At 36.8% G+C, this 24,499-nt stretch overlaps 1 protein-coding gene across 7 annotated transcripts in view; it reads left to right on the forward strand.

Moving 5' to 3' along the window:
* The window catches only part of unc80 (unc80, NALCN channel complex subunit), a 58,348-nt gene that overhangs the window by 19,572 nt on the left and 14,277 nt on the right, over window positions 1-24,499 (forward strand). For 6 of the 7 annotated variants that reach the window (XM_087354463.1, XM_087354467.1, XM_087354468.1 and 3 more), the window contains 32 exons: window positions 964-1,155; window positions 1,845-2,185; window positions 2,954-3,192; window positions 3,794-3,981; window positions 4,608-4,756; window positions 5,227-5,350; window positions 6,005-6,188; window positions 6,818-6,959; window positions 7,454-7,569; window positions 7,720-7,910; window positions 8,861-9,076; window positions 9,619-9,754; window positions 10,322-10,588; window positions 11,138-11,226; window positions 12,038-12,206; window positions 12,842-13,041; window positions 13,343-13,462; window positions 13,684-13,856; window positions 14,456-14,678; window positions 15,453-15,700; window positions 16,101-16,308; window positions 16,788-16,977; window positions 17,815-17,984; window positions 18,656-18,904; window positions 19,664-19,796; window positions 20,185-20,325; window positions 20,861-21,054; window positions 21,398-21,508; window positions 22,027-22,256; window positions 22,899-23,094; window positions 23,674-23,892; window positions 24,170-24,315. In XM_087354463.1, the coding sequence (XP_087210589.1) occupies window positions 964-1,155; window positions 1,845-2,185; window positions 2,954-3,192; window positions 3,794-3,981; window positions 4,608-4,756; window positions 5,227-5,350; window positions 6,005-6,188; window positions 6,818-6,959; window positions 7,454-7,569; window positions 7,720-7,910; window positions 8,861-9,076; window positions 9,619-9,754; window positions 10,322-10,588; window positions 11,138-11,226; window positions 12,038-12,206; window positions 12,842-13,041; window positions 13,343-13,462; window positions 13,684-13,856; window positions 14,456-14,678; window positions 15,453-15,700; window positions 16,101-16,308; window positions 16,788-16,977; window positions 17,815-17,984; window positions 18,656-18,904; window positions 19,664-19,796; window positions 20,185-20,325; window positions 20,861-21,054; window positions 21,398-21,508; window positions 22,027-22,256; window positions 22,899-23,094; window positions 23,674-23,892; window positions 24,170-24,315 (5,894 nt within the window). The remainder of the gene's footprint in view (window positions 1-963; window positions 1,156-1,844; window positions 2,186-2,953; window positions 3,193-3,793; window positions 3,982-4,607; window positions 4,757-5,226; window positions 5,351-6,004; window positions 6,189-6,817; window positions 6,960-7,453; window positions 7,570-7,719; window positions 7,911-8,860; window positions 9,077-9,618; window positions 9,755-10,321; window positions 10,589-11,137; window positions 11,227-12,037; window positions 12,207-12,841; window positions 13,042-13,342; window positions 13,463-13,683; window positions 13,857-14,455; window positions 14,679-15,452; window positions 15,701-16,100; window positions 16,309-16,787; window positions 16,978-17,814; window positions 17,985-18,655; window positions 18,905-19,663; window positions 19,797-20,184; window positions 20,326-20,860; window positions 21,055-21,397; window positions 21,509-22,026; window positions 22,257-22,898; window positions 23,095-23,673; window positions 23,893-24,169; window positions 24,316-24,499) is intronic. The other variant, XM_087354466.1, reaches the window with a different exon arrangement.

The raw sequence follows: 24,499 nt of genomic DNA on the forward strand, positions 1-24,499 counted from the left end.
ATGCTCCAGTAGTTTGAAAAGAAAGGACGGTCGCATTATGGCAAAGAAGGTAGATGAAGATTTCCGTCTTCTGGGTTGTTGCGCTGTGTAGTCTGGTCGATGTTAACCAACGTTTCAGAGGTCATACTGCCTCCATCATCAGAGTATGAAGATTTCTGTCTTCTGGGTTGTTGCGCTGTGTAGTCTGGTCGATATTAACCAACGTTTCAGAGGTCATACTACCTCCATCATCAGGGCGATGAGTATGAAGATTTCCGTCTTCTGGGTTGTTGCGCTGTGTAGTCTGGTCGATGTTAACCAACGTTTCAGAGGTCATACTGCCTCCATCATCAGGGCGATGAGTATGAAGATTTCCGTCTTCTGGGTTGTTGCGCTGTGTAGTCTGGTCGATGTTAACCAACGTTTTAGAGGTCATACTGCCTCCATCATCAGGGCGATGAGTATGAAGATTTCCGTCTTCTGGGTTGTTGCGCTGTGTAGTCTGGTCGATGTTTACAAACGTTTCAGAGGTCATACTGCCTCATCGCCCTGATGACGGAGGCAGTATGACCCCTGAAACGTTGGTTAACATCGACCAGACTACACAGCGCAACAACCCAGAAGACGGAAATCTTCATACTCACCGCTGTGAGAACCTCAAGTCTTACAAAGAAGCTAGATGTTTTCATGCTTTTATTTATCACTGCTGTTGAACTGTTGCTAGTGGAAACAAATACAGTCAGCTGTATTTGGACAAATTTGACAATGACGGAGAAGTCCTCCTGTAAATGTTAACATCTGTGATCAGTATGGATATTGTAATTGGTGGATGCACTGTGTGTTTGCCTGTGTTTCAGACTTCCATCGCAGCAAATAGAGCTTGTGAGTAACATGTAGGCATGTGATCTTAATAATAACACACAGGTAGTGAGGAATACATGTCGTTATAATTTATTCAAATTAGATTCTTGTCATCCTTTGTAGGGTTCGATTGACAGTCAGTTGGATGCCATAAGTCTGCAAGGCAGGAAACTGAATCAAGAACGAAAAACAAGTCTTACTCGTTCTCAGACTGACTCCAACATAACATACACTGGTGAAGAAGTACCAGAAGCTCAGGGTTCGATGTGTTACATCACTAAAGATGGAGATATTGATTATCAGGTTGTCCTTAAGGTATGTTCACATAATCTTAGGTATTTGTTGAATCATTTGTCTCAATCTATTGATATCTTCAAGTTCAAATTTGGGATTGAATCTGTGACAAATTTTCTGTTTTGTCATTTCACAGTGGCGAGTATAAAGATTTCATTACTGTGTTTACAGGAGTCTACCATTAGTCCTTATTATGAGCGAGATGAATCCAGTCCATACCACCCCATCCTATTTATCTAAGGTCCATTTTAATAGTATCCTTCCTTCAGCGATTTGTTCTTCATAGTGGTCTCTTTCCTTCTGGTTTACCCACCAAAACCCTGTTTGCATTCATCTTCTCTCCAATGCTGGCTACATGCCCTGCCCATCTCATCCATTGAATGGAACAGTTTTGTTAAATATACAGAGTAGTGTAAGATGTGTGTGTTAATACAATCTGAGTTCCAAATATAACAAGAAAATTTGTGTGCAGAGATGAAATGCCACATTGATACAGATGGTATTCAGCATATATGGAAGGGTAAATATATTTCCACTGATGGAAGTAGAAGAAATTTTGTCTTTCTTATGTGGAGAATTGGATTTGATTTGTTATATTGAAGACTGTTTGTTAAGGAATGCAGACTGAAAATTTTAATGCATTCAAAGAATGACAAATAGTGTTATATTTCATTGTGTAAACTTCATGCAAAATAAATGGTTGGTTTCAGGCAGTTCATTCTGCAGCTGTCCGAGACAATGTGTGCTGTACGCTTAGGGTGTGTGAAGTAATCCTCAATCTTGTGGAGTTACTTATGGATATGGGTGTACTGAAACAGTGTCTCCGTGATGAGGCAGCTGCTTCTGGAGGAGAAAACCATAATGTCGGTGGTTCATTGTATGCTCACGGACACGGTCACCATGTTTCTCAGCAAGGCAGTGGCAAAAGACCCAAAGGGACAGAATATGTTTCTCCTTCCGCTGAAAAAGGCAGAAAACTTTCTTGCGGAAGTCACAAGGGGATTGCAAAGCTCCAGACTCCCCACAGTCTCATTATGAGCTGTGTTATCAGGTTTGCGTTCTTAATATTTTTCATGCTATAATATATTGATTTAATATGCAAATAACTGACAAGAGTTTCAACTAAAATTTACAGAAGTATTTTATTTACTAGGGACCTTATACTTTTAGTTTTCACAATTTAATATGTTTTCCTGTAATTCAGTATAAATTTCATATAAATATTTTGTTGGTTATTGTCCATTTTCTGAAGTTTATTTGGTACAACATTTCAGGACTTGTTGCTTGAAGTATTTCCTTTCTGTAAAAAGAGTGCACTGAATATTTTCACTTATGCACAATTTTTATGATTGTCTTTTATGTTAAAATACATACTCTTAATATGGCGCTGACTGAACATATTGTATTTTATTTTCTATATGCATCTTATAAGAATATAAAATTAACTTTCAAATAATACCAGTGTAAGGACTTTATGATATACATTATATTTAAAGTTCTCATGGCAGTGATTATGAAGATGGCTGTAAACTACCAGACTACACGGTGCAACAACCCAGAAGACAGCATCTTGTTAATGCACATTAGTATTTATGTTGTACAACTTTCATATTACTGGTATTATGACAGTGATCGCACAGAAGCTCTGTGTTGTCTTAGAAAGGAATGTGTGAGTTAGAATCATTGGAATACAGTTTATTTTATATTATAGTTTCAGAATTTTACATGAATTTAAAACATGTGAAAATTTGGTAATAATAATTGTGGTTCTTAGTAAATTAATCATGATGATGATGATGCTTTGCTTGTCCATAATCAGGGTTTTGAAACACTTGGGATGCCCACACGGATGTGCTGATGGCCAACGAGGTCCACCCGCAGACTTCCTACGTTCACAGGGACAAACTATACTGTCCAAATTGCACCGTGCCAGTCCCAGACAATTTTCACGGTTCCTTCGTGAGATGGTGTGTAATCAGTCCATATCTGATATACTTGACTTCTTCCATGCATATGTTGGGTTTTGTGTGGATCCCAGTTCTTTGCTCTCACCGCTAAGTAAGTTCAATCTGCTACTGTAGTTCTAAATGTCTTTGTTCATATGTGTGTACTAATGCTACAAATTATGAATTCCAAACATTCCACACCTAACATATTTTTGAGTAAATGAATAACATAAGAAGAATATCAACTGACATTTCATTTCAGGTCTTTTATAAGAGATTTTGATAAAATCTTCATTTTTCCTTCTTTGTGTGTATTATACTAAAGACTCAGAAACATTTTATGTTTAAAAGAGACAGAAACAACCCTTTTAAAATAAATATATGTCAGTCAAATGTGCTAAACACATCCAGAAGATACAAAAGTCATGAATTAATGAGTAAGAACACCTCGCCCAAAATTGAAAAACAAATGGCATGAAACATCACCAAATGGAATCATATTTGAGTTTTAAGTTCGTAAATGTTTTACACCTGATGATGGTTTTATAAAAACTGAAACATGTTGTGTAAAAGTTGTTCCAAAATGTAAATCGATCAATCGATATGGAACATCAATGATATTTTATTATCTTAATTATAAGAAATTTTAAATATTGTGATAAGACGGATTAAAATAAATAATTGTTAATAGAATCATGTTAATGTGTTCACAGACCAAAAGCGTAGTTGCAGCAAGTCACCAGATATCATATCTCAAGGGGGCTATGCAACCAATTTTGGAGCTGGCCTTGGTGGCGGGGGTAGTCGTGGCATTGAAGGTCAGATAATGGCCAGCGTTTTCAAGGCTTTGGTTACACGAATGGCTAAATCTGCTAAAGAACTTAAAACACAGGAAAACATGGTAAGAGTCATAATTTATTGTTATCTCTTCTTTCTTTGTGTTATTATTATTATTAAGTGTTCTGTCTTACGACAGGTCCATTGCTCTGCCCAAAAAGAGCTCTCCAGTTGTCCCTATTCTCGGCTTCTCGCTTTAATTCCTGGAACGTCATCTTCTTTCCTTGTTTAAGGTCGTCGGTTAGCTGTATCAATCTTGTTCCCAGTCCTCGCTTTCCTTCAACCTGGCCTTCGGTGATATCACTCATTAATCCATTCCTTCTCATAATATGTCCCAGCCAGTTAGCTTTCCTTCGTGTAATCTTTGCTCGTTGACTCTCCTCAATACTTCTTCGTTGGTCACTCGATCCGTCCACCTTCTTTGTGTACTGGACCATAATTTTGCTCTGAACCTTATGGAGATTAAGTATATAGAATGAATAGATGTAGATAAATGAGAGTTAGCAGACAAGGAATGAGGCAGAGACAGTACTGGACCAATAGGGAGTTTCCAAGCTGGTGTCCGAGGGGGAGAAAGTTGGTAGCGAGTAGAGCCTGCTGTGTACATTATTTAAATTAATAAAAGAGTTCAGTAATGTTTATAAATTTCATTTTCAAAGTGGATATTTGAAATTTGAGTTTATTTTGCAGGCTCTTTATTGTGATGTGCGACAACTTATGACATACATAAAGGAAGCTCATGGTGGAGTGTTTCGGCGTGTTGCACTCAGTGGTCTTCTGGAATCTGCCAGTCGCCCCCATAGAAAGGAACCAAACACACAAACTACAAGGGTCATTAAGTATGCATCATATGAAGACACGGAAATAAGAGATTTATGGATATATATGCGCACTTATTGGTGAAACACGTAATAATTACAATTATTGATTTGGTTAGGTGTGTACATGTTCTATCCAGATAGCCCCTTGGAGACCCATCTAATCAGAATAGACATAATAAGAGTGCTAATGAGGGTTAGATAATTTTGTGTTTTTGGTAAAAATTAATTTGAAAATGAGACAGTAACATTGTTATTGTTTTATTGTTAACACTAATCTTTGTCTTTATAAGCTTGACTCAGTTTTAATGTAGTTGAAAGCATGTGCTGCTATAAATAAGTTAGTGTTAGTGTTCACATTTGCTGCACCAAACGTAACTAAGTCTTTGTCATGATATATAGTGAATATTAAAAGCTGTGGTCTTGTTTCCAATTAAATTACAGCACATATAAAGGTAGATATTAATTATTAAATATGATTACTGTTTAAGGCATCTTCATCACAATGAACTAGATGACCCACCAGACATTGGAGGAAGTTCCTGCTTTGTTATGGATGAAAGAGGCAGCCGGAAGATGCTCTTTAAGAAACGAAGCACGTCGTCTACTTGTGCAGTGAGCATTCGTCTGCTTATTTTGTGATATTAGATGGAGTAAATTTCTTGTTTGTTTTTAGGCATTCTTTGTGCTTTTGTATGAGTGAAGAACACTTTATGGGTCCTTCCATGTCTGTCTGTCTATCTGTCATGTCCTTCAACTAGCCATTACTGAGGCCGCCATGTTTGGAACTAGACAATTCACGTGGCTTTCTAAGGGGTGAAGCAATCGTTGTGGCTTTTGCCCTAGGATTTGCCTCAGAAGGGCTCTTTCCTTAAGGCTTTTGCCCCTTCTTAGGCCTTTTCCCCTTTGGAGCCTGTGCTCCTTGTTGCCACCATTATCATCACCCTGATGATGATGGCAGCAAGGTCCTCTGAAACATTGCTAAACTTCTACCTGTCTACACCACACTACAAGCCAGAAGACCGCCATATTCCCATGAAATTTAAGTGAGTTTATTATTTGCTGTCATTGATAAAATTCTTACAGAATTATTGCATTAAATTTTATGTAGTTTTGTTGTTATTTTATGTTAAAGTTTTAAAAACTTGATTTAATGTTAAGTATTGGATGAGAATATAATGACAGTGAACACAAGTATTAAGTAAATCTGTCTGTTCTTTGATGACTGCTGTGAGGAACAGAGTATGATGGTGTACGTTTTATTTATAGAGCTTACTGGAAACTGAATTGGGAGAAGAAATTAGCAAAGCAAGCCAAAGTCCTCTAGGAAATTTGCGGAAGAAACATCACATACTTACACCACGTCAGAGTGAAAGAAACCTTGGCACTGTGGAACTACCCCATTCATCATCAAAGTCTCGCAAATCTTCACGCTTTCAGATTGGTGGCTTTGGTAAACCATTGATACTTTTTAAATCTCAGGAATTTGTATCTGTGTACAGTCAGTCTACTGAGACTTATAAAACTATGCAACTACAGTATACTACATTAAATTTTCGAAAATAACAGTACAGAAACTGACATTTTGAGCAAATTACTTCACTGTGAAGCCTATGTATTGTAGTGTTCACATTTACTATGAGAATAATTATAATAGTAATGGTTGCTTATTAAATTTATGCAGAAAAGATTTAATCATTTGTACAGACATCTGGCAGTGAGTCTGATAGTGTTTTACCAGCAGATATTATTAGAATTTGAGTGGGTACAATATGTGTGATTTTATTAATTATCACAATTATTAATTCATATTATAACTTTTGTTATGATTTTAGAAATAGGCTTATTCAATAATTTTATTGACAGGTACTCTTCCTTTTAATGTACATGTAGAATTATAATGAGGTTAAATTGATTTATGAAACAACCAGTCACCTGAAAGCAATGGGGGAAGATAATTGAAACTTGATCAATAAAAGTGATTCCAGAATTTGATGCATGAAAAACTTTTTTGCTGTCAAGATAATCTGCTCATTTAAACTGGTGCTGTAGATTTTTGCAGTTGTGTTTTGTGTGCGTTAGTTAACTGGTTCCGTCGAGAGTATGGTCGAACGGAATCGACCAATAGTCGAGATGACAATGCTTCTCCAGTTGAAGGTGCCTTTATTCGCCAAGCCTCACTACATTATTCTCACAGCAAAAATTTGCATAAAGCTGGTAGTAGGTAAGCAGAGAATTTATTTAAAATCTTGCACTTGAATGTGAATTTTAGAAAAATACCTGCAGTTTTATGAGGAAGTTATGAATTATCCGTATGTAGTGTAACGGATGTAGAAAACTTTATTCGAAATAACTCTGCCATTGTTAGAGATTTCAACTGGAATAAGTTTGTCCCTGGTGTATTTCTTAATGCATGCACTTTCACGTTATCCAACCCTTACTTTAGAAGTGAAACATTATACACACTTGACATCAAAGACAGGACAGCCAAACAGCTGATATATAGCGCAGATGTCTATTAGCGACATCACGACGACCTGCTATAGCTGTGGTCGACTCGTTAACAATGTTTTAGATGGTTTAATAAAATCATCCGCTTGTACACATTCATTAAAAGTTTGTGCAGTTTGAATTTTATCCTTTGTCCTGATTAAGGAATCAAATTTACGTATAAAATCTTAGCTGACTCTATATTAAGGACCTCGTTTTTGTTAACAGTCAAATGGGTCATACATTACAGAAAGCTAAGAGGCGAATGGAAGACCATTTTAACAAATTTGGCTTTGGAAAAATGAAGAAGAAGGATGGAAGTGTGGAAGAAACTCCAGGAAGCTGTAAGTATATTTCTAAAACAAAATTGTTTCCATCCCTAGTTGGAAAATCGTATGATCTCAACATCTAAAATGCATCAACATCTAATTTTAATAATACATGTTGGACGTGTTATCCATGAACTGATCTGTTAAGTGCTCTGTGCTTTGTAGGTTTAAGTCGTCACAACTCCTTAGAACTAGGCGATCATTCTCGTGAATCAGAGTTTGTGGTACTGAAGGAACGGAAACTGGTGCCTATCTTGCCAATACGAATTGGTATGTTGAGGTTCTCGTTCTTGCTGGAAACTTGTCAGCCTGGGTCCATGCCAGATCCTCATCTGCTGGCTGCGGCACTCGACCTGGTAAGCATAGTAAGGAGATGTGTAGCCTGTTATACATGTTCAGGAGAGCTCTGAGGTGGCATCAAGCATGCTCAGTGGTGTAAATGGAGTGCTGTGGCAATTATCATATATTAACGTTACTTACGGTGTTATAACCTAGTGTTATGCAGTGTGATTGTGAAATTCTGTTTAAATCTAAATTATATTTTATAATCTTAAGTATTCTAGTGCATTTCAAATGCTGAATCAATCACTGTCAGTATTCTGCCATATATGTAGTCTTTTGTGTTGCCTGTAACGTTTAAGAAATCATCACCGATCACACGTGTGACCAGTTGTAATTTAATTTCATGAATGCACACAGTTCTGCTTTTAGTCTTCCTGAGTCCCATGTTTTGCACTGTAGCTCCCACTTAGTCTCGCCCAAGATATAACCCAGTCCTCTGCAGTGAGAAGCCAACAAGTAACTTCCTGAAGTATGCTGCAACCCTCCACAAATAGTACTGTATCAAATTACCCTATGATGAATATGTTGGATCTTCGTACATCTTCATGTTTTTATCATGAATCGATGTATGCTGTTAAGAATATTTGACTTGCGCTGTCAGAATATGGTATCAGCACTCAAAGTAGAATGATTCTTCATGTACATCTATATAAAGACATGATCCATGTGTGTTTTATTCCTGTCCTTCACAATATGTTCTTCCACATGGAAAGAGATGACTATAATAAAGCATGTGAAATTTTTATTTTTGATTTGTTAAATTTTTAGTAAGGTCCATTACATTATGGTGTGTAACATTGAACATTACACTTGAATTTTATATTAGCTGTAAATAATTTTTATCTTTTCCACATACTCTTTATATGCACTTGTCTTTGTTGGCTTGCAGGATTTAGCTGCATCATTTTGACAACTATGGAGGCTGTAACTGTAATTTTAATTTTAATTTGTTCCTGACTTCTAGCCACATGCACCAGTTGTGTCAAGAGCTGCCCTGTTTCTGGAATGTTCTTACTTTGTGCATTGCTGCAACAAGGGTCAGTGGCCGAATTGGATGAAACTCAACTTCCCTATCTTCAGGCCTTCAGGGCCGCTGTCAAACAGAGGGGCTCCCTCAGGATTGCGACGTATTCACATCTTGCAGCGTACAGCTGGGAAGATGTTCCATCAGTGGGCAGAGGTATTAAATTGGGATGTCTTCTGCATGACCATGACATCAGAAATAACACCTCTATCCTCTATCATACTGAAACAGGGGATTTAGATCTGTATTACATGGCCGCCAGCCAGACCTTGTCTTCAGGATTAACATTTTCGTAGTATAGTAGTGCAACGCATAGACAGATCATGCATTAACTGCATCGAGGGCTCTGGAAGCAATCCAGAGAGCACTGCCTGAACCACCCAGACCACTAACCTGGCCCTTTTCAGAGCCCTGATCACATTCCATCCAACTTCCGAGGCCCTCACAAGGGCTGCACTTCGACCCCCTCTCTTTCCTTTCTCTCCCTCTCTCTCACACATGCCCACGTGCTCCTATTGGTCCCCACCCACCCAATTGGCACATTCATCGCCCTGATGACGGATGCAGTATGACCTCTGAAATGTTGGTAAACATCGACCAGACTCCACAGTGCAACAACCGAAAAGACAGAAATTCTCATACTCACCGCTGTGAAAACCTCAAATCTTACATTAGGTAAATATGTTTTGTTTATTCAGGCGGTTGGGGCAAGACTGGAAGAGATGGTGCAAGAAGACAAACAGCATGTCGCGGATTTTGTTTCTATGGTAACAGAGGAGTGTCAGCAGAAGGAACTTCTTATGGTGGATGAGGAGGAAGACTTCTTGGATGAAGGTTGGAGAATTATCAGTTTTCTTACAGAATGTACAGAATCAGTACTTACTAAACATTTGTGATAGTTTGGAAGAATGTGTTGATCAGATTCAGATCTTTAAAATATGACATTGACATTTAAAAAAATTCAGATGTCTCATCTTTGTGCAGAACTGATAAATTTGGAAACTGTAGCAAAAAAAAATCCAGTTTGATGTGACCATATAATGACCTTTGACGTCTGTGAAGAAATTGTGAGCATGTTTTAGTTTTCAGTTAATTTACAGAAGCTGATATATAAAAATTTTGTGTGTTGAAATAAATTAGCCACATTTGTGTTCAGAGACATCTGTTATAAATATAGAATATATATAAACATATTAGCAAGTATGTAATTAATCTTTGTAATAACCTTATTATAATAATGTCACATAATCAGGATCTAATTTAATTTCATGTAGGTATTATAAATTAATTACTACATATTCTAAAGTTTTATATGCTATAAATTTTCAGTAACAATGTGTTTCATTGAATGATTTTGATGGTTGAAACAGCGGAAATATTAAGCAATGACTGTCGTTGCAGCCAGTGTTAACCTCTACGGATTAGAGTGCCCCATTGCACTTAGGCTGTTGGCCTGCATACTGCTATTGGAGATAACAGCATTTCTGCGGGAGACATATCAGACCCTACCAAAATCATGCAGATTATCTGCCAAAGAACGTCCATCTCCATGGGAACGAATGTGCAGTCGCGAAGTTAATCGGCGATGGAGCATGGCTCTTTCCTCCATGGGTCACTCTCAGACTTCTGCACAGAGTCTGCAGTCTATCGTAGGAGACAAGGATGCAGGTACATTCCGTATAAACTAGGAATTTATAGCTGTTATTATATTAATAAAATTATTCTTGAGAGAATTATAAATTATACTATAACTCTTTTAATTATGCTTGTGTAGGCATATGAAATAAACATAAAATATGAATAAATATGCATGATTTTTATTGCATGAGACAGTGGTAAACATGGCCCATATTTCCGTCTGGATATTATCACTGTTGTTTGTTTACGTCCATGAAGTTCTGTGTGCAGTAATTTTACTAGCAAAACGACAGCTTTTATTACCTTGGGGCCATTCTTCCATGACTATTAACACACATATTTTTGTCTAAAATAGAAAACCTTCAGTGTCTTCTTCTAATGGTTTATCTTTATTTGGTTTAAAATTTTATATATTGCTGTCAACTCTTGTTTACATTTATCTTCCAAAATATCAATGTGATATTGCATATAGTAAAAAGATTTATTATCCCCAGATTAATGCTGTGGAGTTGATACTACAGTGTTTAATGTGAGATGCTGTTCTGAAGCCATTTGTTATCTGATTTCTTTGTGTTTCAGCCCTTCAGTCTGAGCGAAAGATTAGTTTTGTCCTTCATGAACCTGACAATGGATCAGAGGGAAGCAGCAACACTACTGTAACAATGCAGGTTAGATGAGTAGACATCTTCATCTCCAAATAAAATTAAAGAACTATGTTGCGAGTCTCTTCATTTGTTATACCAGTTGAAAATTAACTGATTCTCAACTTCTTTTTTGAGGAATGTGGTTTTATATATATATATCAGTGAAAATCACAAAGGAATTCTTAGTAAATATTTTAAAAATATTTTGGAGTACTTTTGTCATTTGTTTTCGTTAAACATTTGTGCTAGAGGATGGAGAGTACAAAATTAAAACTGAAAATTTTTAGTAGGATTTGAGGTTCCCGCAGCGGTGAATACGAAGATGGCTGTCATCTGAATTGTGGCTTAATGTAGTCTGGTAGAAGTTTACCAAAAAAAAAAAGGTCCTTGCAGCCTCATTGACTGATGATGGAGGCAGCAAGGAGCTTAGGAACGTTGGTAAATTTGTACCAGACTACATTAAGCCACAATTCAGATGACAGCCATCTTTGAAATTCTGTAGCTGTTTTGAATTGCATGTTATACAAACAGGAAACTAAAGGGCAGAAAGTACAGTTAGAGAAAATAGTAAGATAAGTCATTGGGTGTGAGATTTGAGGTTCTCATGGCACTGAAGATGTAAGTGGTCGTCTTCTTGGTGGTTACTAATGTTCCCGTAAAACATTGGTAATGATACAGTGTCACAACCAGTAAGACAAGGCTGGGGTTGTCTTTCAGTTTCCATCATACCCTCCATTTGTGTGTCAAATATAAGATGAATTAATTTTAAAAGTTTGAGTCATTAATCAATAAATCTGTGATCTCATTCAGACTTATGAGTCCATTTCATTTTTAGGGAGAGGAGAATCAGACTCTAGAGGATAAGAAGGGCCGTCGGTCACACCCATCTGGGCGCCCCTTTCTTCTTCGGAGAGGAACAGCAGGAGCCACAAGTGGGTCCTTTAAGAGACGAAGCCTTAAACTCAGACGTGGCAAGGAGGCCAAAGAGATTCTTGACTGTGATTGTAAGCTATCTGTTAAGTATATGCCTACATATAAAAATACACCATAAAACTTCATTACATTTAACTGCGGGAATCCAAATTTATTGGCTTTGTTGTATTGGGACTATTTGTATAAGGTTAAAGCCCATGTGTTTCATTCTATTTGGCTGGGACCCAGGGGTTTGTTGTGTAGAGATTGTATTGTATGTTATACCTAATAAGAATTAATGTAGCACCTAAAGTAAAGTATTAGGAAAAAGTTTTTATTAATGTTTTTCATCCTTTAGCATTTGTGAAGAACGTCTTGTTAGTCCAAAAATATCTGTTGTCTGTCTGCCTGCCTGCTTGTAAGAATGATCTAAATATGCTGTTCCTTTGAGCCATGTTTATTAACAAAGCAAACTGTCATGAAGTTGTGTGAAGGACCCCTTCATAATTTTAGTTTCTTCCAAAGAATACACTTGTCAAATCTTGTTTGGTGTTCTTTACACTTTAGCTTTTAGGCACAGTAAATAAATTTATTGTATGTGGTTGGAAATACTGTTATTTAATACACATAAGTACGTACATGTGAGTTAGTTTCCCGATTTTGTTTAAAGAATTTTGATTACTTAAAGTGTCGTAGTATATTTACTACCAGCGAATGCGTATTTCAGTTTCAGTTAAACGCACGGATTCAGTGCAATCAAAACGGAAGGTAAGTTCACTGTCTGATCGAAGTGACACATCAGAACAGGGTGTAGGAGACGTCAGTGGGGAGGAGTCTCCGGGAATACTGAGTGACGACCAGCCGCTTGAGAGTCCAAGTGACAGCAATGACACGGACGACACTGCCAAGAGTATGCCATGGATGAAGGTAAGTGTGCAATTCTTTACAAGTACTTGGTGGAATAGATGATTGCAGTTCGTAATAGATTATATTGTTGCAAGCAAGGAATTGTGGTGTACCATGGAAATAGCCCTTTGTTTAGACCAATTTCATGCGAGTTATGATACTATAATTTTGCTTATTGATCTGCACAATATTCTGCTGTGATTTATTTACCATTATTGGCCCTCTGAAGGTTATTTTTACCAATAAATTGTTTATATGATATGTGATGATTTTCTTTTGCAGCTGTAGAATTCTAACCGTTGATATTTGTATCTTTCTGCAGGTGGTTGTGCAAGTAGCAAACTCCTTTAACTTCTACTGTTCACACCAGTCTTTCTGCCATCCTTTCTGTTATCGACGTCATATGCGGGCTTGCTCGAGGCTTGTTAAGTCTGTGAGAAGGGTAAGATTTCATTTTGCTGTCTGCTCTCCAAATTCCCTGCAGAACACCCCTGTACTAACTTAATTATATTAAAATGCCACAAGTATTAAAGCACTATTATCAGATTAAATTTTCTGGATGATTTGCCAAGATTATGAGCTACATATTTCAAATTTTTATTGTGCGTACATTTAATATCTTTTGTTTTTAGTGCAAGATAATTCCTATTATTTATTTTCCAGATATATGGAGAGGAGTTTGGAATAATGGGTGGAAATGCTAGGGAGTCGGATGGTGAAAAGCATCAGCGAGAAGATACCAAGAAGGACAAGTCTCGTGGAAGGAAAGTATCAGAGCAGACAAGTACTCAGGCATCACCCATTAGACGAAAAGACAGCGTCGGTAGAAAAGATAGGTAACGATATGCTTGACAGAATTCTGCCTGACTGTCGCTGTAGAAATATACATAGGTAGTATAAGGTTTTACAGTATTCTGAATGGATGAACTTTCTCAGGGCTAAGACATTCATTTGCTTTTCTCACATTGTACAATGTGTGAACACAATTGGCATCAACTGATTTATCATTCATTTGTCAAGTCATTTGTTAATGTTAAGTGCATGAAAGTCTGTGCACCAGCATGTGGATTCCACGATTATATCTGTAATTGAACTGGTGGTCATGCCATCTCGCAAACCTATGATTGTACAATCTGTCGAGAATGCTGTTTGCAATATCACATCATTGTGTGTACTGAAAGACTTCAGGTAGGTTTAGCAACGTGACTGAGATGGGTGAACACGTGCGCTTGCTAGTTGCTTCTTCCCAGGTGTCGAACCTGAGAGTCCGTAGCTGTTTGTAGATTAGACCAGTTACATCTCTGAATTTTGAATTTGCATGCAATGTATTCAGTATTAAATAAGTTTCATCTCTTGTTAAATTACGCATAAGTTTGATTGAAATTGTATTTGTTTAATGATTTATTTTATTTTGAAGAATATCACTATATTTCAGAACTGAGCGCAATGCAGATGGATCACATTCTGGTCGCCCGGCTGGAAGTCATAGAGATTCGTCTAGAGACATTGCTGACCAAAGTATTGAAAAATGTTATGGTAGCCAACAGAAGTCATCTGTGGTATCTGCAGCAAATTTACCTTCAGGGAAAACTCTGAAGAAAGATGAAACTGAGAAACTTAAGGAGCAGCCACCTATTTTGAAATATATAAAAACGCAGGTTAGACCAACTTGTGTAGTTGTTAATAGCAGTTAGATTATTAATGTAAAGCAGCGCACCCTCATATAAGAGACGTAGTTTAATAATGACATTTATATATGTGAAGTACATAAAATGATGCCTCCATATTAAATATCTTTGTTATACAGAAATGAAGTTGTCTTTAGCTGTGATTATTAATGCATCGCGAACCATGTGTGATTATTAGCTGAAGGTTTCTGTGCAGGTATATAGAGTATTTGATTCAGAAATTTACTACAAATTGTGAATGTTTACTGAAACCTCATTTGCTTCAATATTATGGAATTTTAAGCATCATAGAAATTAAATTTTAGTCAGTCAGCGCAAACTGCTGCATAACATAAAACACTGTGTTAGACTGATTTATGCATGAGAAAACACTAAAATGCCGTTGAACTCAATTTTGTCGAAAAACCAAGACATAAAATTCTTTAGTTAAAACTGATGAGTTTATTTTATTCTTACATGTTTGAAATATGTTTAATTTTTACGATGTGAGCCTAAACTTTATCACCTCAGACCCAGTTAATTGTATTTTGTAATAAATACAAGTTATTATGTAAAAAGCCATAAATAATATTAGAAATTATGGCTTAAAATACTGAAGTATTAACATTTATCCATCAAAGAATGAAATGCTAGTAGCATAACTACCTTCATATTACTTGCAGTTAATCCTGATGTGGGTAAGACAACATGATATGATGAATTGAACAGTGGAATATTGTGGAGATATTTTGGTTATATCTACAGGTTCGTGATGTATTCCACGCACCGCTGGCAGTTCTAGTGAAGGGGGCTGTAATTCTTTCTGAGGAGTATTTCGTGGACATATTGCCCATTGCATGGGAGCTCTTGCTGGAGGCAAACCAGGAAGTAGCTGCTACTGCTGCATCCCTGTTCATCTTAGCAGCTGTGAGGGCTCCGAATCAAGCAACGGACACAATCCATCATGGTCTGCACCATCAAGATCCAGCAGCAAGAATAAATGCCATATTAAGGTAATGAGTATTACATTTTTAAACATTTTCATATGCTTTATTAGATTACGGTTATGTTATGACTCTTGCTGATTTTTCTTCTATAACATGTTCATATGCACTACTCCCTCACTCAGGTCACTTAATTCCAGCCCTTCCTTATTCTGTTTTACTTAGTTATACTGTTCACATAATCCCAGGTTGTTATTACCTGAAAAATTTCCTTTGGCATTTATAGTTCATTGTCTTATACATTAGATAATGATATATGGTGGTTGTGGTCAATATGAAGGTGATTGTTATGATTTTGTTATTTTGCTTCCAGACTCCTCTTGCTATTTCTAAAATAATATGAACATATTTTGGTTAGATTTACTTTTAAAATTGACATCTGTTTTTATTTGTGGTTCTTTCGTAATAGGTTTCAAGTGCTGTGGAAGCTTCGATACCAGGTATGGCCTCGGATGGAGGAGGGTGCTCATCTGACGTTCAAAGTGCCACCACCTGGTATAGAATTTACCCTTCCATCACCTAAAATAGGCATCGAGTCTTTACCGGTTGTTGATCCACCCTGGATGCCACAGGTGAAGACAAAAGTGGAAGAGGTTACCATCAGCCAGGAGAGTCATGTAAGCTGTGTGTACATGTTGTGGCAGTCACAGATTTAATGTTTCTTAAAGTGTCTGCTTTTATGAAATTTGGAGTAGTGCATGAACTTGATAATTCACACATATTTGGGGCATCAAAAGAAATAAGAAACTTTGGATAATTCTACAACATGTTATATGAAGCTGATTAATTAAACGTCTTTCGTGTTTTGCCCAAAGTGTGTTACATGCAACTGTTGCTGCCATTGGACACCTCCGTGCCCCCCTATAAAGTTAAAGTCTGGCCGACTGCCCCATAGCGTCATGCTATTTCCTTTTCAAGATTCAGTAAAATTGTGACACAAGAAGACTGCCCATTGCATACTTGAAATATGTATGGAATATGTTGCTTGAAATTTGAATGAAACCTCAGCAAAATTAAAATCTGAAGAAAATTATTGGTCTGAATTGAGATTTACTGTAATCAAATTTGTGACATTTCATGATGATTTGGATTTCAGCGATCACTAGTTACAGCCACTAAGACTCGTAAGAAGCAGCAGACAGAACTGATCAAGATGGCACTGCAGGCACAAGAGGACAAAAGACGTACAGAGCGCGAGAACTTTCTCATCACAACCATTCCCATTACAGTGCAAGCTGCGTATGAGCCCAGTCTCTATCACGCAGTTGGTGATGACCACGACGAAGGTACCACCTACCTTGCTCAGTTAAGAAATCGTGATGAAGTAGATATTGAATGTTACGGTGTAGTGGTTGGTGCTCCTGCTTAGTATTTATGAGGGCCCTGATTTCAAATGTGAACTATGGTTTGATCTGTTATGATTAAGAATTTTTAGGTTTTTACTATGCACCCTCATAGCAGATTGGGTAAATTGTTGTGATAACTGTGTCTGCATTTTGAATTATTTAATCCATATCCGCCTTCAAGTTTTCCCTGGTTATTTATCTTGTGGAGGCTGAGACTGATTGATATTTTGAAATATCGGTCAGTTTCTACAACACTACTTGGCACAATATTCCAGAAGGGTATTATCTTCATTCTTTAGTTTAGTTAGATAATTTGTTTTTATGTTTGCAAAATATGATCATATACTGCACGAAGACTATTGCTGACGTAAGTATTATGACTTAAGATGAGCGAAGTCAGTGATTGGGATAATATGCGTCTGGGAATTCATGATTTTTACAGGTTACTTATCATTGTTAAGGTAGCAAAATGTAGGAGTTACAAAGGACTCGACATCTGCCTTGCGTGGAGTACGAACATATATAATTCTGTGGAAAGTCTTTCGAAGCAACTGCTTTGAAAATAAGAATGAGATGAGAGGATAATATTGTGATGAATCTTGTTGAAACAGGTTACAAGGACAGATGGTCAGATGGTTGGTAAACTCTGTCATATTTTCTGTTTAAACTAACAAACTTCTAACCCATGTGCATATTATTTAACATTCACCTTATTTCTGTGTACAACAATTGCAATTTGTTATGTCGACATTCACTTTCTGTCATTACGTATGTAAGGCGATGAAGAGCAAACAGAAACCCAACCACGCAATGCAGCGCACCATGTTCACTCTGCACATTCGCTGTTCCCGTCCAGCCTCTGCTCTGCAGTGATTCAGATCATCAACCTCCTTGATGATGCAGCTGTTTCGCCAGATGGTAATGCTGTTTATGAAGTGGCTTATCAGGTAGGATTTATATGTGGGTTCATTTTAAAATTTACAAATCCGTCAGTTGTAACACCTGTGACACCTAAACAAATGTAAGGGAGGATATTGTTTGTGAACTTGTATGTATGGCTTTTGGATCGGCGGAGATTAGAACATAAAAACGTTAGAAGAGTGCAGAAAATTCCTCACCCTAATGCTTTGGTACTTTATAGGTAATGTGTCCAAGAATGTAAAAAAAGAGGTATTGTTCAGTTAGTCGTAGGCGAATTTATGATAATATGATGTTGTAGGCAGCTCTGCTATATTTGGTTCCTTTATTTATGTGTTAGTTTTCTGATATGTTGCAGTTATAAAATTAAAATGTGTGGTGACATGTGTTTCTTTTTTTACAGAAGGTAAATGGTTAGTAAGACATTGTTCACAACTTTAGCTGTGTGGAAATAGGAAGGGAGAAAAGTGTGAACATAAAGAAGGAAAATTCTTGAAATTTTTTTCATTTTAGATGGGGTTTATCATATCCTGAATTTTCAAGGAAAAGGGAATTGGTCGTAGCTTTGTACTTGTGATTCAGCACTGTGTTCATTGCTAGTGTTATGAGAGTGACATTAATTATCTGCTGATGTTCTGAAGTACTTTAACATGGAGCATTTGTAAGCATTATTAAAGTTGTTTTTTCTTCATAAATACAGGTAATCTGGAGTTGTTTGGTGGAGGACAGTGCGCTGTTCTTACGTTACGTCCTGGAGAGACTCACACGAGACAAACAGGAGATGATGTTCAAAATCCTTCGCCATTTGATCCGGTTCATTCCCAAACTTCCGCAACAAGCAGCGTTTGCTCTTTATAATTATATTATTGGCTATGTGATGTTCTATGTAAGGTCACCTCAGGAGGATAGCCAGAAACTTATAGGGACTGCCCTTTCTGTTCTCTGGATGGTAAGTGAAAGAAAGTCTGTGTTTTTAATGTTTTATAAACAGTTATGGGTTTGTCCTATTTTACGCATATGTTGACATTGATTTCAAATCTAAGAGCTGGAAGGTAGTTATCTTAATTTATATACAGTTGAATTTTTATGAAGACTGGAAACGTCACCTTTAGCATGAAGCATAACCAGGTTTATTGTATGTGTCAAAGTACTGTATTTTCCTGTGTATATGCTGCACATGTGTATAACCCACATCTAGGTTTTTAGAATTTGGAATAAATAATATCTCAATACTAGATAATGAATTAACTTTTTTTTTAAAGTGCTTATTTTCATGTTTATGTGACTAATTTTATGGAGAGTGTTACCAATGAAGTAACAACAGCAGTGCGTCAATTTTTGGCACGCTCCATTTCTTTAAAATACTAACGTTCTCTACTTGAGGTTTCACAACGTACAATACCAGCATCACAGGCTAGTTGTCGATAGGATCATGGCTTCCGCTTTGGAGGATCTAGGTTTTTCTTTAGAAAGAATTAAAAACAATTAATATTCCAAGTATAAGCTTCACCCTAATTTTGCATGGTGAATTTTTGTCAAAAAAGTGTGGCCTATGCATACACAAATACAGTATTTTACTCCTTGCCATTGTAAAGAATATGCAAGAAATTCTGTTTTCCTTCACGTGCAGTCTTCTAGTACATTTCTGTATTCTGTGCCTTTATATGGTTATTTCTAGTAATAAAGTTTGGTTTTATATTATATTTAGGTAGTGCACAGTGTGCATGGGATAATGTTTAAGGACCTGAAACAAATTCTAAGGAAGGAACAGTGTGATGCATCAATTCTGCTTACAGCAAATGTGCCATCAGCTAAGAAAATCATTGTTCATGGACCACAAGGTAAAAAAAATGTTTACTGCAAGATGCAATGTTATTCCTTTTCATAAATCAAGCAAAACTTCTTTCGGGATGGAAATATACAATCTTTTAAAAGACTGCCACAGTAATGGCTAGACATTTCAAATGCTGTACGTTCTCTTCATGGAACAAAACATGTTCCACCTTCCACACTTTTTCAGTCTTTCCGTAACCTTTTATCTTCAACTTTATTTATTTCTTCAATGTCTTATTGGTATATGTATAATAATTGAATATTTCCTGCATTATCCTTTCATGTGATCCTTGATTTCAGCAGTAGTTGTTCTATAAATCAATAATTACTATAGCCTAAACTATAATTACCGGCAAGGATAATGAGACATTTGTCCGTGTTCCCTCATTGCTACAGAGCAAGATGCTGGAGGCATTCCATCACAGTTTCCAGTACAAGAAGACACCCAGTTCTGTCAGATTCTAAGGGAATCACTAGATTTCTTTGGTATTGAGGAACCCAGACACAAAGAATTCTTCCTTGTAGACCACAAAACTCGTAAGTAACGTGATGGGTGTTAGGTAACTTCCGAAATTGTGTTATGCTCATATTTATTAATTCTATGCAGACATGCAAAAGAATGGAAGTTAATGGTCAAACCCATTTTCTGTGTAATTTCTCACGCAATTTAGATGGTTGCCCTGTTATAAACAATGCTTTTGTTACTACTTTTGTGCTGTTTGTCATTCTAGTAATGCTTCATATTCCACTGTCAGCACCCTTTAGGTGGGCAGAAAGCCTGATCTTTGTGACTTTATCTGTTACCTGTCACTTGTCTGTACTGAGTCGAAGAATTTACTTTCATCTCAGAACTCTGTCTGGTGACTTTTTTAAGACTGACAAATGCTTTCGCTGTTACTAGCACAATGCATTTGAATTCAAATGAAGAGTGAGAGTACAGTACGTTCGTATTTGTGTAACCCATCAGCATTTTTTTTACACTGCTATAAAGGGTGCATGCATATTCTGAGTTAGAGGAATTTGGTACCAAACCACATATGTTAGCTGTAAGCACTGAACTGTCTTGATACAGATCAGATTCACAATCCGTCGGCATATGTGAGAGATTACTACTTCTTCAAACGCTCGCAGTATCCGCAGCTGGAACTTGTTCACATGAAACCTGAGGAGGCGTTCAACGCTCTTCAGCGACAGGAGTTGATACATAAATTTGTTGAGATTGGGAAAGTATTGCTTACATGGGCCATCCTCAAGAATGTAGACATGGTAAGTAAATTTGAAATTTGTCATCATCTCATGATGCACTTCTGTTCAATTTGTAAATTTTATACATTTAAATTGTTGCATCCATATCTTCTTTTGTTACATGTTCTTCTGCACATAATGAGCTTTGTAGATGGTTGTCTTCTGGGTTGTTGCGCCGTGTAGTCTGGTAGAAGTTTACTGACACTTCAGGAGACAGCTATCTTCACACTTACTGCCATGAAAACCCCAAATCCTATAATGAGCTGATGCCACAGTGCATTTATGATCTGAAAATTATATTTCTCATATTCCTTACTGTTATGACTAGAAAAGAAAGTGATCTTTTCCTCTTGTAATGATAAAGGTGGTGCAACGTGTGGTGTTCTTACATGAAGAATTAATGAAGTTGCCTTCATTTCCACGCAAGGCTCTGGAAGCTGATCTTGATTTGTATAAAGGAGGTGAAATGGGCAAGGTAATTTTATTAGGTTTATCAGTGTTGTTATTTATTCCACAGATTAGACACAAGAGTCCAGTTAAAGGTGCCACTTGGGAAAACTGTGCATAGATAGACAGATAATAATTATTTAACTCATGCACTGATGGCTTAGAACTTCAAATATTTAATGCCATTTATTTCAGGAGAATTTTAAAATAATGTTACAATAATATTGTTTCCATTGCTACTGCAGTGAATATGTATTGTTCAACCATCTTTGATACTGTAAGAGGTTATGAATAGCTCTTGAGCAGCGTAGTTTTGATAATATGGCTGGAAACGTGCAGCCAATTGTTTTAGATTATAGAAGCTTCCAAGGTGCTGTGTACAAAGTTCATGATTATTATGGTGCACTGAGAATTGTGTGATAACTAGAAAATGTCAAGTTTTCAGATGTTGCGTGACATTAAATATTCTTTTTAAAATGTAGTTATTTTCTTTACATACTGTTTTGTTTGAATGTTACTCATGCATTGTTTTGTTTTGTTGATCAGGAACTTCTAGGCCTCGATGTGCTACATAAGTTTATGTGGGTCCGACTCATTGCCAGAATGTTTGAGGCAATGGCGGGAAACTTTGCCTATTCTGGCGATATCCACTTGTTCCTCAATGTTCTTAACGGTGCTGTGATACTTCACAGCGAAGATGCATGCATTCTCCGTTACGTGACAGCAACATACATCAATGCCGCGCACAATTTCAAAAACATATTTTCTACCAATGGGTAAGTTGATTTTTATGTCGTCCAAAAACAAAAATAAAAGCGCTGAATAATATAATGTCGTACTACGATAAAGGAGCGCCATAAATATAACATAATATACTTTATACTGTAAATGTTATAATATTTTAACGACATTATTTTAAAATAAGTTTGTGTATAGACTGTAAAATAAAAATATATGTATATGATTCAACACAAACATGACGCACTTAAGATACAAATTAAATAGAATGAAGTAACATTTGCTAGAATTACTTACATCATCCATTTGTTTTTCCTGTAGGATGGATCATCATGTGATGTTTCATTGCTATTAGATGCAAGTGATTGTCAAATTTAGTTACACATTTATTACGTATGTACTGCTTGTGTAAGTCGTTGTGCATTAAGCTTTATACGACTTGTTAAGATCTCAGGTTCTCATGGCAGTGAATGCGAAGATGGGCGTCGTCTTGTATGTTGTGCCTCCGATGAAGGAGGCAGCAAGCACCTCTGAAACATTGGTAAACTTTTACAAGACCACATGGTGACTTGTGAAATCATGTAAACAAAAGAATCTTTTGCATAACTTTTTGTTCCCTTAAGAAATTTACAGAATTGTCTATAGTAGAATTTTACAAAATACTAAATTCCATGTTTCAGGTATTTGCTCATAATGCCCACACTTCTTCAATTGTACTCAAATCATCAGACTAATAAACTGGTGAGGACAACTGTTGAATACACCGTCAAACAGTTCTATCTAATGAATCGGAAACCATTTATTCTTCAGATGTTTGGTAGCGTGTCAGCCATTTTAGATACTGATGATGAAAGCTTGTATGGTGATGCACATAAGGTAATTATTGACTTCATATTATAGTGAATTAATTATTGCATTTTTACATAGACGGAAATGAATATCTCATGACACGCTGTTTTCTATCTGTGGTATACCAAATGATGAAACAGTATTCTTGCCCGCAGGTTTTTGTGGCTGGAGATCAATGTGTAATTTCAGCTTTTCGGTGAGAGCAGTGTTAAATATTTGGTGTTATCCACGTCTCTGCTCCACCAGTCAGCACCATCAAATTTATCTAGCCACACTCACTGCCTGACCTATATAAGGCCTTCTGAACTGACCCCACCTTTTACCCATTTTGAAGATGGCAACTGCAATGTTTGCCGAAACGATGGTTAACACCAGACGTTCGACATGGCCCTCACTTGAAAGTCGAAGTTACATAATGTTACAGTATGTTATAGAATTACACTTGCTGAAGTTTAATTCCTTTTTCCAGATTTTTTAAATTTCTGAAATAGTTAAATTTCTTTCTTTGGTTTGATTCTTGTGGCTATAAAATATGCATCTGTAATGAGCATTGTAAACTGTAAACAAAACAAAAAAAGATGCACTTTATAAATGATTATATTTCAGGTCCAGTCAAACTGTTTGTTCAATCTCTTGTTGAGTTTGGAAACCCCATCACCAGATCCACTAAACATAGGTGAATTAGTAAGAGAAGAAAAACCATTGAAGGCAATAGACTTCTGTTACCATGATGAGAGTGAAATGGTAACTGTCCTGGACTGCATTTCACTGTGTGTCATGGTCGTGGCGTATGCAGCCGACTCAGTCCGGGGCCATCAGATGCTGGTCAGTGTTATCATTATTGAAGGTGGCTGTCAGCTGTCTTCTGGGTTGGTGCACTGTGTAGTTATTTCATAGGTGTTTGCTGCCTCAATTATCAGGGTGATAAGTGACTCATTCCCCTGTTGATGGAAGCAGCAAACACCTCTGAAACATTGGTAAACTTCTACCAGATTCCACTGCGCTACAACCCCCTTTTGTCATTTGTGTCTGAAGAAATGTTGTTAACAAGATATTAAACTGAAATCCTGAGGAACAAATGTATTTTTGAATTTCTCACCAGACAATCCTAGAAGCAATTTTGCCGTGCTACGTGCAGCACATCCAGCTTCCGATCTACAAGAAAGAGGGAAAGACTGAGAAGGAAATAATTCATCAGCTTGCAGTGGCTATCAGGACTCTTATCAACAACTGTGAAGCTCTTGCAAAGTAAGTTCATCTAGTTTTGATATTATTATTTGTTTTAGAAGGCAAGTTTTCTGGGCTTAGTAAGAATAAAGAGATACAAAATTTTGATTGGGATACCTAAAGAGCAGGAGACCGAAGAGTTAGAGCGGGGAATAAAAAAGTGAAACAAATCTTAGAAATGAAGTCAGAAGGTTTCTGAAGATGG

This window comes from Zootermopsis nevadensis, unplaced genomic scaffold, assembly GCF_977971745.1.
Source record: "Zootermopsis nevadensis isolate Lab colony 2312 unplaced genomic scaffold, Znev_1.0 Znev_ptg000023l, whole genome shotgun sequence".
Classification (NCBI taxonomy): domain Eukaryota; kingdom Metazoa; phylum Arthropoda; class Insecta; order Blattodea; family Termopsidae; genus Zootermopsis; species Zootermopsis nevadensis.